Source organism: Caretta caretta, chromosome 3 (genome assembly GCF_965140235.1).
Source record: "Caretta caretta isolate rCarCar2 chromosome 3, rCarCar1.hap1, whole genome shotgun sequence".
Classification (NCBI taxonomy): domain Eukaryota; kingdom Metazoa; phylum Chordata; order Testudines; family Cheloniidae; genus Caretta; species Caretta caretta.
Genome location: NC_134208.1, coordinates 99877746 through 99890003, shown reverse-complemented (window position 1 = coordinate 99890003; position 12258 = coordinate 99877746). Strand labels below are relative to the sequence as shown.

The following is a 12258-nucleotide window of genomic DNA, read 5'->3' as shown; positions in this document are numbered from 1 at the left end:
ACCCCATTGGCCCACTGGTTAATCCGTCACTGCCTGGAAGGGACCTCAAGAGGTCATCTAGACCATTCCCTCAGGCTGAGGCAGAACTAAGTATACATAGACCATCCCTGACATGCGTTTGTAAAACCTGTTCTTAAAAATCTTCAGTGACAGGGATTCTCAAGTATCAGATCATTAGAAATATACCTAGTGAGTCACTGAACAAACTTGTGATCTCATTGTAGTGTTGTGTTTGTGGTCCTGGGACATCTATATGTGTAGTCAGAGAGTCAACTAGAATAAATTGGTGTAGTGTCATAGAATTGAATTTGGAACCTGTTCCTGTTGACATGGCACCACAAGACAGGGTTGCTTAGTGGTTGGCTCTTTAAACTGGTGATGCTGCCATATCTGGAGAAGACAGACTCTGAAAATCATCCATAAGATGAATGTGGAAAAATCTGTATAATGAAAGTATTTTGGGGAAAAAAGGAAGGAAAAAAAGAATAAATTTCAGTTACATAGTGAACTGCTAATCATGTATAGTTCAAACTAATTTATACATATGCTCTGTAAAGATAGTAGTAAAGAATATTACTGTAGGTACAATTGCTGTGTAAAGATCTCACACCAAACACTTTATAATTGGTGTTTGGAACCTGAGTGATCTGACTGGGTAATGTAACTGTGTACAAGTAGTCATGTTTTACCAATGCACATCAAATGAGGCACTGTAATCTTTTAAAGTCTTGAGCTCTATAGAATGATAGAATATTAGGGTTGGAAGAGACCTCAGGAGGTCATCTAGTCCAATCCCCTGCTCAAAGCAGGACCAACACCAACTAAATCATCCCAGCCAGGGCTTTGTCAAGCTGGGCCTTAAAAACCTCAAAGGATGGAGATTCCACCACCTCCCTAGGTAACCCATTCCAGTGCTTCACCACCCTCCTAGTGAAATAGTGTTTCCTAATATCCAACCTATACCTCCCGCACTGCAACTTGAGACCATTGCTTCTTGTTCCGTCATCTGCCACCACTGAGAACAGCCTAGCTCCATCCACTTTGGGAACCCCCTTCAGGTAGTTGAAGGCTGCTATCAAATCCCCCCTCATGCTTCTCTTCTGCAAACTAAATAACCCCAGTTCCCTCAGCCTCTCCTTGTAAGTCATGTGCCCCAGCCCCCTAATCATTTTTGTTGCCCTCTGCTTGACTCTCTCCAATTTGTCCACATCCCTTTTGTAGTGGGGCACAATACTCCAGGCCTCACCAATGCCAAATATAGGGGAATAATCACTTCCCTCGATCTACTGGCAATGCTCCTACTAATGCAGCCCAATATGCCGTTGGCCTTCTTGGCAACAAGGGCACACTGCTGACTCATATCCAGCTTCTCATCCACTGTAATCCCCAGGTCCTTTTCTGCAGAACTGTGCTTAGCCAGTCGGTCCCCAGCCTGTAGTGGTGCATGGGATTCTTTCGTCCTAAGTGCAGGACTCTGCACTTGTCCTTGTTGAACCTCATCAGATTTCTTTTGGCCCAGTCCTCCAATTTTTCTAGGTCACTCTGGACCGTATCCCTACCCTCCAGTGTATCTACCTTTCCCCCCAGCTTTGTGTCATCTGTGAACTTGCAGAGGGTGGAATTCATCCCATCATCCAGATCATTAATAAAGATGTTGAACAAAACCGGCCCCAGGACTGACGCCTGGGGCACTCAGTTTGATACTGGCTGCCAGCTAGATATCGAGCTGTTGATTAGTACCTTTTTGAGTCTGACAATCTAGCCAGCTTTCTATCCACCTTATAGTCCATTCATCCAATCCATACTTCTTTAACTTCCTATCAAGAATACTGTGGGAGACCATATCAAACGCTTTGCTAAAGTCAAGATATATTACGTCCACCGCTTTCCCCATATCCACAGAGCCAGTTATCTCATCATAGAAGGCAATCAGGTTGGTCAGGCATGACTTGCCCTTGGTGAATCCATGTTGACTGTTCCTGATCACCTTTCTGTCCTCCAAGTGGATTCTTTGAGGACCTGTTCCATGATTTTGCCAGGGACTGAAGTGAAGCTGACCGGTCTGTAGTTCCCCGGGTTCTCTTTCTTCCCTTTTTAAAATATGGGCACTATATTTGCCTTTTCCCAATTGTCTGGGGCCTCCCCTGATCGCCACGAATTTTCAAAGATAATGGCCAATGGCTCTGCAATCACATCAGCCAACTCCCTCAGCACCCTTAGATGCATTAGATCTGGACCCATGGACTTGTGCATGTCCAGCTTTTCTAAATAGTCCTTAACCTGTTATTTCACCACTGAGGGCAGCTCACCTCCTCCCCATACTGTGTTGTCCAGTGCAGCAGTCTGGGAGCTGCCCTTGTCTGTGAAGACTGAGGCAAAAAAAAAAAAAAAAAGCATTGAGTACTTCAGCTTTTTCCACATCATCTATCACTATGTTGCCTCCCCTATTCAGTAAGGGTCCCACACTTTCCCTGACAACCTTCTTGTTGCTAACATACCTGTAGAAACCCTTCTTGTTACCCTTCACATCCCTTGCTAGCTGCAACTCCAATTGTGCCTAGGCCTTCCTGATTACACCCTTGCATGCTCTAGCAAAAGAGATTGATACAAGACAGCAAATCAGTAATATTTCTCAAGTAGCTGAAAGTCATATGTCTCAATCCCGCCCTCAAGTATACTTGATTGATAATACTGACTTGTGTGCCTTCTTTCAAATACATATTTCCATTCCTGGTAAGAACAGAAATATTTACTGCAAACTCAGTATTTACTGAGCACAGAATTTCTATTGGGAGAGAATACCTTACTTACATTAGTGGAGGAAAATGGTGGCATTCACATCAATGTACAACATAACCTGTATATATTTAGGGCCAGATTGGGTTCTTGGTTACTTCAATATAGATCTAGAGTAATTTCCTGAAGGAAGTGGAGTTACTCTGGATTTACATCAATGCAAAAGAATGGAATTTGGTTCCATCAGACTGCCAAACACAGTGACCAAGTTTTTTTTTTTTTTTAAATGCATCCCTAGCATTAAGCTCTTAAGACGATGAAAGCTATTGTGTGCTCAGCACATTTGAAAAATCAAATCATTTATTGGGCCAATCTTATTTGTCTTGTTAAAGAGACTGAATTCTCCTCTTAAATATCTCTGCTAATTCTGTGTCAGCATTAATTCAACCGCTGTCATTTATTAATGGAACTACTCTCTTTCTAATAACTTTCCCCCCTCCAATATATTTAATAAAGTTCTTATTCTCTATTTGGCTAGTATTAACACATTCTATGTTTTTTGCCACCCCCATCTTTTCCCTGCATTCCTTAAACAGAGTGTGAGTATTCTTCTTTATCTGCCTTCTTCCTTTTCCATTTGCAGTACAATTTTCTTTGAACAGTCCCTAGTGTCACCACATTGGTTGCATCTTGTTCCTGTATTCTTCTTTTACAGAAGAAGCACAGTGCATTATGCCTTAATTATGGCATCTTTTAGGATGCTTACCAAACAAAAGGCATCTTACATTTTTATTCTTATAGCACCTAATCTGTATTCCGTTCAGGCAAATTGCTTTGAAATGCCTGAAGTAAACATACAATACAATGGGGGGAGATTTAGGTTGGATATTAGGAAAAAATTTTTCACTAGGAGGGTGGTGAAGCACTGGAATGCATTACCTAGGGAGGTGGTGGAATCTCCTTCCTTAGAAGTTTAAGGTCAGGCTTGACAAAGCCCTGGCTAGGATGATTTAATTGGGGATCAGTCCTGCTTTGAGTTGCGGGTTGGACTAGATGACCTCCTGAGGTCCCTTCCAACCCTGATATTCTATGATACTTTAAATATTTTTATTTAGTCGCTACAGGATGATTTGTAACTGAGTAAAGTGTTTGGTATGCACACATCCTGAAAATTTAAAAATCCACAAAGTCCTGAAGATCTTAGTATTTATATATGTTTTCAATATTAAAAAAGTGCAAAAGAACTTTCACTTAAAAACAGACTACTTAACAATTGCATGTGTATTAAAACAAAAAGATTAGTACGTGCAGTGATATTCATTAACAGGGCTATAGCTTCTGGTTTCACATTGGTGTAAAATTTGAATAACTCCAATTGTTAGCTAAGTGTGACCAGAATCAGGCCCCAAATTGTGCCATTAAGATTAGCCCATAAGATATGGTGTGGAGCTGCATCAGGTCAAGGAGAGCACCAAGGAGGCATTTTCACAGCTGCAAGATATGCTCTGGCAGTACCCTTGCTACTATACTCCTCTAGAGCGTGAGGTTAACTTGCCCCTGCTGGTGGGAGTGTATAAGGTGGAACAGTGGTCCTGCTTCCTTCCCTCCCCATCTCCTTTGGGGTGCTGGGCATTCCTAGGGGAAATAAGGAGATAGCAGCCTCTGCTGTCCCCTGTGGGCATGGGGTGCAGTTCTGCATGCTACACCTGACTTAAGAATGAAAACAAACTTTCAAAGGGTTCAGAATAGACTGGTTTTATCCCTTCCCCCTTTTTCCTCAGAAATATTTATTGAAGTTATTTAACAAGATCTTTTCCCTAAGAATGGGGTTAAGAATATTTATTAAAATGTTGATAATTTAAATTGTAAAAGTCAAAGAATGAAAATTTTCACACAAATTCATTTAAAAATGGCCATTTTTACACAAATTTCAGTTGAAAATATTTCAACCGGTTCACTAGCCCTTGCACAGGCAGCATACGAGCATAGACGTAGAAAGCATCTTACAAGATCCCTCATCAGGGTCAGGCAGAATTGCAATTTCTCCTCTCCCTCCCCCCCAAACAAAAAACAAACTCTGCATAAATATCTACGGACCAGGCAGAAGATGGCCCTCCAAGATTGCATAGTGGAAAGGAACCTCTACAATTGCTGGCCCACAGATGCACAACTGAATTTCCTTGGGCAGCTTCTCCCAATTCTACAGGGATATTACCCCTTCCCCAGCAGTGAGAGAATATGCAGTCAGGTATTCTGTAGCCACTCCTCCAAGGGAAAAACTGTTGAATGAAGTCCTGGTCCCACTGGCAAAAACCTCTCTTTGGCTTTAACAGGGTCAGAATTTCACTCATTAACTCTGCCAGATCAATGGTTATAAGTAGCAACTGCGCTCAAGATGGGCTCTGAAGGACACATTCTATAAAGTGCTGCTGTCGCTGCCATGTTGGACCCAAGATATTACAGAAAGATGGGTGAGGTAATATTGTATTGGACCAACTTCTGTTTGAGAGAGAGGTTTCTGAAGCATGTGTTGATCTTGCTTAGTGACTCAGTATTCAACCATGAGGGCACATTCTCAGCTAGGGAACACTTTCAGAGTGGCCCTAGGTCAAAATTATTGAATCTCCATTTTGGAGATCAGCCAGGCAGAAAGATAAGGGACTAACGATTGCCATATACAGTATGTTTATTTCAATGTGTGATCATTTAAATAAATGTAGGTACAGAACTCCATGCATTTGCATGCTAGCCAGCATCTTGTTTTGTGCACTGAACTCATTGGATATTAAACCACACAGACGCACATGCATGTGCATAGCAGCTTTTATTTCTATGTGTAATCTTTGTTTATTTAAAAAAGTAAAAGGAAACAGTCTAAAATTACAATATGCAGAAATCAAGAAATTCATTTATGGTACACAGAATAATTTAGATACAGAGGTTTATGGTGTAAGTACTTTTATAGATGTACAGAAAGGGACTCATTATGATTGTGAAAATCATAGCTTTGAATGCACTGGGACAGAACCTTTGCTTTGACTTCGATATGCCAACACAAACCAACTGGAAAGCCCATAGATCTGGACTCTTGAGAATTTATGGATGGTATGGGGGGTGGGGGGGAACAGCACCTCCCCACCCAACCCTCCATGCAGGTGGTATGTCTATGAGAAAAAGGCCTGACCAGGCACCTCCTGCATTCTGGCTACCCCAATTAGTGCCCGATTGTCAAAATGTTGCCTTGGAGCTATTGGCAGCTAGGTGCAAGTCTGAAAAGCCTCAGGGCTGCTCCATCACACTGGGGACAATGTGCCTGCCATTACTTCCCACTGCCAGTTACAACTATTTTTTCTAATAAAAAACTCATGTGAAAAATGCTAACAAGGGAAATTGTCTATAGTGATTCAGTGACACAGACTGTGCACTAAGTGCTGTCTGGTGCATAAACCAATGGAAGAAAAATGTGTTTTTCTCCTCATCTTCTAGTTATAGCACTCTGAAGCTATCACTTGTAATAGGTAAAAAATTTTCAGGCTGAAGTCTGATTTTTCAGTTGTCTGTATCCTTTTAATTCTAAACTAGTAATATTGTATTAAGGCTTTTTAAAGCCATCTTACATGGAAGGCTAGTGGAGATTGCTCTTATATACTCATTTTATGGAAATCAACTGATTCAGAACCTTTGATTTACAAATATTGCTATCCTATGGAAACAACTATTATTGTTACCCTCTTCCTCCCTCTCTCCCTTTTCCTACTCTTTGTTTCTCACAATAATTAGTTGTGCCCTGTCATAAGTTAACCCTGATCCTGCTACACCCCTATGTGTATATAACTATACTCACAAAAACAGTCAAGTTGAAGTCAGTGGGAGTCCTCACAGGAGTAAAGAAAAAAAAGCATGCAGGATCAGGGCCTGAGATTGTAGAGCAGGAACGTTGTCAATTTTGGAGTTTCCACAGCACCTACCACAATGGGACCCAGATCCTGACTACCATCATATAAAATACCAAAAATAGAATGTAGTATTTTATATGTTCAGTGCTTATTTGCGGTGGAATGGGGAGAAGGGGAGAAGTGAGAGACTGGCTTGATAGGCTGCCTGTAAGTTTTTTAATGGTTCAAAACTGACAAAAGAATTTGCTGTATTTTAGAAAGCTAAGCTGGGTAATCATTATGAGTACAGTCTGAGCTGGGAGATCTATATGAATCTGGTTATATCAGCTCTTCTCTGCTGTACTCCTATTTGCCTTAGCTGTGTGTATTCTGGAAGTCCTGAATCCTCGCAGCAAGGGGTTAAGGATAGTGGCAACTCATGTTGCAGTGACCAGGGGGGATAATAAAACAAAACAAAAGCCATCTGAAAACAGGAACTGGAAAACAAAACTATCTTTTCCTGGGACCTAGTATTGTCTAGTGCATAAGTTTCTTTCTACACTTGTACTGACTAGTTGAATATACCCTATTTAAATGTTCAAGATTATAGTAAAACACTGCAAAGGAGCAAGAAATCGCCTTGTTTAACAATACTCATGAATCAGAGTCTAAGCCCTGGTCTACACTAGGACTTTAGATCGAATTTAGCAGCGTTAAATCGATTTAAACCTGCACCCGTCCACACAATGAAGCCCTTTATTTCGACTTAAAGGGCTCTTAAAATCGATTTCCTTACTCCACCCCTGACAAGTGGATTAGCGCTTAAATCGACGTTGCCGGCTCGAATTTGGGGTACTGTGGACACAATTCGATGGTATTGGCCTCCGGGAGCTATCCCAGAGTGCTCCATTCTGACCGCTCTGGACAGCGCTCTCAACTCAGATGCACTGGCCAGGTAGACAGGAAAAGAACCGCGAACTTTTGAATCTCATTTCCTGTTTGGCCAGCGTGGCAAGCTGCAGGTGACCATGCAGAGCTCATCAGCAGAGGTGACCATGATGGAGTCCCAGAATCGCAAAAGAGCTCCAGCATGGACTGAACGGGAGGTACGGGATCTGATCGCTGTTTGGGGAGAGGAATCCGTGCTATCAGAACTCCGTTCCAGTTTTCGAAATGCCAAAACCTTTCTGAAAATCTCCCAGGGCATGAAGGACAGAGGCCATAACAGGGACCCGAAGCAGTGCCGCGTGAAACTGAAGGAGCTGAGGCAAGCCTACCAGAAAACCAGAGAGGCGAACGGCCGCTCTGGGTCAGAGCCCCAAACATGCCGCTTCTATGATGAGCTGCATGCCATTTTAGGGGGTTCAGCCACCACTACCCCAGCCGTGTTGTTTGACTCCTTCAATGGAGATGGAGGCAATACAGAAGTAGGTTTTGGGGACGAAGAAGATGATGAGGAGGAGGTTGTAGATAGCTCACAGCAAGCAAGCGGAGAAACCGGTTTTCCCGACAGCCAGGAACTGTTTCTCACCCTAGACCTGGAGCCAGTACCCCCCGAACCCACCCAAGGCTGCCTCCTGGACTCAGCAGGCGGAGAAGGGACCTCTGGTGAGTGTACCTTTTAAAATGCTATACATGGTTTAAAAGCAAGCATGTGAAAGGATTACTTTGCCCTGGCATTTGCGGTTCTGCCTTTGCAAAAGGTTTCTGGGGAGGGCAGCCTTATTTCGTCCTTCATGGTAGGACACTTTACCACTCCAGGCCAGCAACACGTACTGGGGAATCACTGTAGAACAAAGCATTGCAGTGTATGTTTGCTGGCATTCAACCAAAATCCGTTCACGCGGTGGGAGGAGGCAAAATGCGACCTTGTAACGAAAGCACATGTGCTATGTATGTAATGTTAACTTTCAAGGTTTACCCTGAAAGAGTGTAGCCACTGTTTTATAAAATGTGTCTTTTTAAATACCGCTGTCCCTTTTTTTTTCTCCACCAGCTGCATGTGTTTCAATGATCACAGGATCTTCTCCTTCCCAGAGGCTAGTGAAGCTTAGAAAGAAAAAAAAACGCACTCGCGATGAAATGTTCTCCGAGCTCATGCTGTCCTCCCACACTGACAGAGCACAGACGAATGCGTGGAGGCAAATAATGTCAGAGTGCAGGAAAGCACAAAATGACCGGGAGGAGAGGTGGAGGGCTGAAGAGAGTAAGTGGCGGGCTGAAGAGAGTAAGTGGCGGGCTGAAGACAGGGCTGAAGCTCAAAGGTGGCGGCAGCGTGATGAGAGGAGGCAGGATTCAATGCTGAGGCTGCTGCAGGACCAAACCAGTATGCTCCAGTGTATGGTTGAGCTGCAGCAAAGGCAGCTGGAGCACAGACTGCCACTGCAGCCCCTCTGTAACCAACCGCCCTCCTCCCCAAGTTCCATAGCCTCCACACCCAGACGCCCAAGAACACGGTGGGGAGGCCTCCGGCCAACCAGCCACTCCCCCACAGAGGATTGCCCAAAAAAAAGAAGGCTGTCATTCAATAAATTTTAAAGTTGTAAACTTTTAAAGTGCTGTGCTTAAAGTGCTGTGTGGCATTTTCCTTCCCTCCTCCACCACCCCTCCTGGGATACCTTGGTAGTCATCCCCCTATTTGTGTGATGAATGAATAACGAATGCATGACTGTGAAGCAGCAATGACTTTATTGGCTCTGCAAGCAATGATTAAAGGGAGGAGGGGAGGGTGGTTAGCTTACAGGGAAGTAGAGTGAACCAAGGGGCGGGGGGGTTCATCAAGGAGAAACAAACAGAACTTTTACACCGTAGCCTGGCCAGTCATGAAACTGTTTTTCAAAGCTTCTCTGATGCGTACCGCGCCCTCCTGTGCTCTTCTAACCGCCCTGGTGTCTGGCTGCGCGTAACCAGCAGCCAGGCGATTTGCCTCAACCTCCCACCCCGCCATAAACGTCTCCCCCTTACTCTCACAGATATTGTGGAGCACACAGCAAGCAGTAATAACAGTGGGAATATTGGTTTCGCTGAGGTCTAAGCGAGTCAATAAACTGCGCCAGCGCGCCTTTAAACGTCCAAATGCACATTCTACCACCATTCTGCACTTGCTCAGCCTGTAGTTGAACAGCTCCTGACCACTGTCCAGGCTGCCTGTGTACGGCTTCATGAGCCATGGCATTAAGGGGTAGGCTGGGTCCCCAAGGATACATATAGGCATTTCAACATCCCCAACAGTTATTTTCTGGTCTGGGAATAAAGTCCCTTCCTGCAGCTTTTGAAACAGACCAGAGTTCCTGAAGATGCGAGCATCATGCACCTTTCCCGGCCATCCCACGTTGATGTTGGTGAAACGTCCCTTGTGATCCACCAGAGCTTGCAGCACTATTGAAAAGTACCCCTTGCGGTTTATGTACTCGGCGGCTTGGTGCTCCGGTGCCAAGATAGGGATATGGGTTCCATCTATAGCCCCACCACAGTTAGGGAATCCCATTGCAGCAAAGCCATCCACTATGACCTGCACATTTCCCAGGGTCACTACCCTTGATATCAGCAGATCTTTGATTGCGTGGGCTACTTGCATCACAGCAGCCCCCACAGTAGATTTGCCCACTCCAAATTGATTCCCAACTGACCGGTAGCTGTCTGGCGTTGCAAGCTTCCACAGGGCTATCGCCACTCGCTTCTCAACTGTGAGGGCTGCTCTCATCTTGGTATTCATGCGCTTCAGGACAGGGGAAAGCAAGTCACAAAGTTCCATGAAAGTGCCCTTACGCATGCGAAAGTTTCGTAGCCACTGGGAATCGTCCCAGACCTGCAACACTATGCGGTCCCACCAGTCTGTGCTTGTTTCCCGAGCCCAGAATCGGCGTTCCACAGCATGAACCTGCCCCATTAGCACCATGATGCATGCATTGTCAGGGCCCATGCTTTCAGAGAAATCTGTGTCCATGTCCTGATCACTCACGGGACCGCGCTGACGTCGCCTCCTCGCCCGGTATCGCGTTGCCATGTTTTGGTGCTGCATATACTGCTGAATAATGCGTGTGGTGGTTAATGTGCTCCTAATTGCCAAAGTGAGCTGAGCGGGCTCCATGCTTGCCGTGGTATGGCGTCCGCACAGAAAAAAGGCGCGGAACGATTGTCTGCCGTTGCTCTGACGGAGGGAGGGGCGACTGACGACACGGCTTACAGGGTTGGCTTCAGGGAGCTAAAATCAACAAAGGGGGTGCCTGTACATCAAGGAGTATTTCAGGCAGGACTGCACGGAGGGTTCCAATAAGAAATGGTGCACCTAAGTTATCGTTGTTATTGGAACAAGGAGGTTAGCCTGGCCTCTGATTGATACATGGCTAGATTTACCTCGCTGCACCTTCTCTGTGAGTGACTGCAGTGTGACCTAGAGGAATGAGTCCCCTAGACAGGGGAGGAGGCAAATGAGTACAAAACAAATCTGGTCTATTTCTTGTTTTGACCCACTCCATCTATCTTTTACATCTTTGGCTGGCAGCAGACGGTGCAGAAGGACTGCATGCCATCCACATCTCATGGCTGCTTGGCAGAAGATGGTACAGTACGCCTGCTAGCCATCCCCATCTCTTGCCTGCCTGGCAGAAGATGGTGCAATACGACTGCTAGCAATCCTCATCTCTTGCCTGCCTGGCAGAAGATGGTACAGTACGACTGCTAGCAGTCCGTATCGCCTGCCTGCTCACCATAAGACGGTTCAATAGGACTGACTGCAGGACTAAAGAGAATGACCTGGTCAAGTCACTCCAAATTTAGTCCCTGCGCCCATGTCTGCCCAGGCGCTCCCAGCCGACGCGGCCAGGAGCACCTCGGACACGATGAGGACGACTACCAATCGTATTGCACCGTCTGCTGCCAGAAGGCAAGGGGTTGCTGCTACTGTGCAGCAAAGCCGTACCGCGTCTGCCAGCACCCAGGAGACATAGGGTGACGGTTACCTGAGCGGGCTCCATGCTTGCTGTGGTATGGCGTCTGCACAGGTAACTCAGGAAAAAAGGCGCGAAATGATTGTCTGCCCTTGCTTTCACGGAGGGAGGGAGGGAACGGGGGCCTGACGACACGTACCCAGAACCACCCGCGACAATGTTTTAGCCCCATCAGAGCGCTCCATTGTGACTGCTCTGGACAGCACTCTCAGATGCCCGATTGTTTGCCATTGCTCTGACGCTGGGAGGGGCGCTTACAGGGTTGGCTTCAGGGAGCTAAAATCAACAAAGGGGGTGGCTTTACATCAAGGAGTATTTCAGGCAGGACTTCACAGAGGGTTCCAATAAGAAATGGTGCACCTAAGTTATTGTCCTTATTGGAGCAAGAAGGTTAGCCTGGCCTCTGATTGATACATGGCTAGATTTACCTCGCTGCACCTTGACTGCAGTGTGATCTAGAAGAATGAGTCCCCTAGACAGGGGAGGGGGGGGAAGCAAATGAGTACAAAACAAATCTGGTCTATTTCTTGTTTTGACCCACTCCATCTATCTTTTACATCTTTGGCTGGCAGCAGACGGACTGCATGCCATCCACATCTCATGACTGCTCGGCAGAAGATGGTACAGCACGACTGCTAGCAGTCCGTATCGCCTGCCCGCTCACCATAAGACGGTTCAATAGGACTGACTGCAGGACT

General features: G+C 45.5%; 2 protein-coding genes across 2 annotated transcripts in view; both read left to right on the top strand.

Moving 5' to 3' along the window:
* ARHGAP18 (Rho GTPase activating protein 18) overlaps positions 1-12258 on the top strand; it is a 124097-nt gene that overhangs the window by 26196 nt on the left and 85643 nt on the right. The gene's annotated exons all lie outside the window — the stretch shown is intronic.
* Positions 7359-9149, top strand: LOC142071360 (uncharacterized). The gene is made up of 2 exons (XM_075126168.1): positions 7359-8219; positions 8608-9149. The coding sequence occupies exons 1-2, from the start codon at positions 7640-7642 to the stop codon at positions 9147-9149; spliced, it is 1122 nt and encodes a 373-aa protein (XP_074982269.1). The 5' UTR covers positions 7359-7639.

Coding starts and splice junctions, on each gene's coding strand:
- LOC142071360 (XM_075126168.1), top strand. CDS start 7,640: ATGCAGAGCTCATCAGCAGAGGTGACCATGATGGAGTCCCAGAATCGC. Junction 8,220..8,607: donor AGGCGGAGAAGGGACCTCTG/GTGAGTGTACCT, acceptor TTTCTCCACCAG/CTGCATGTGTTTCAATGATC.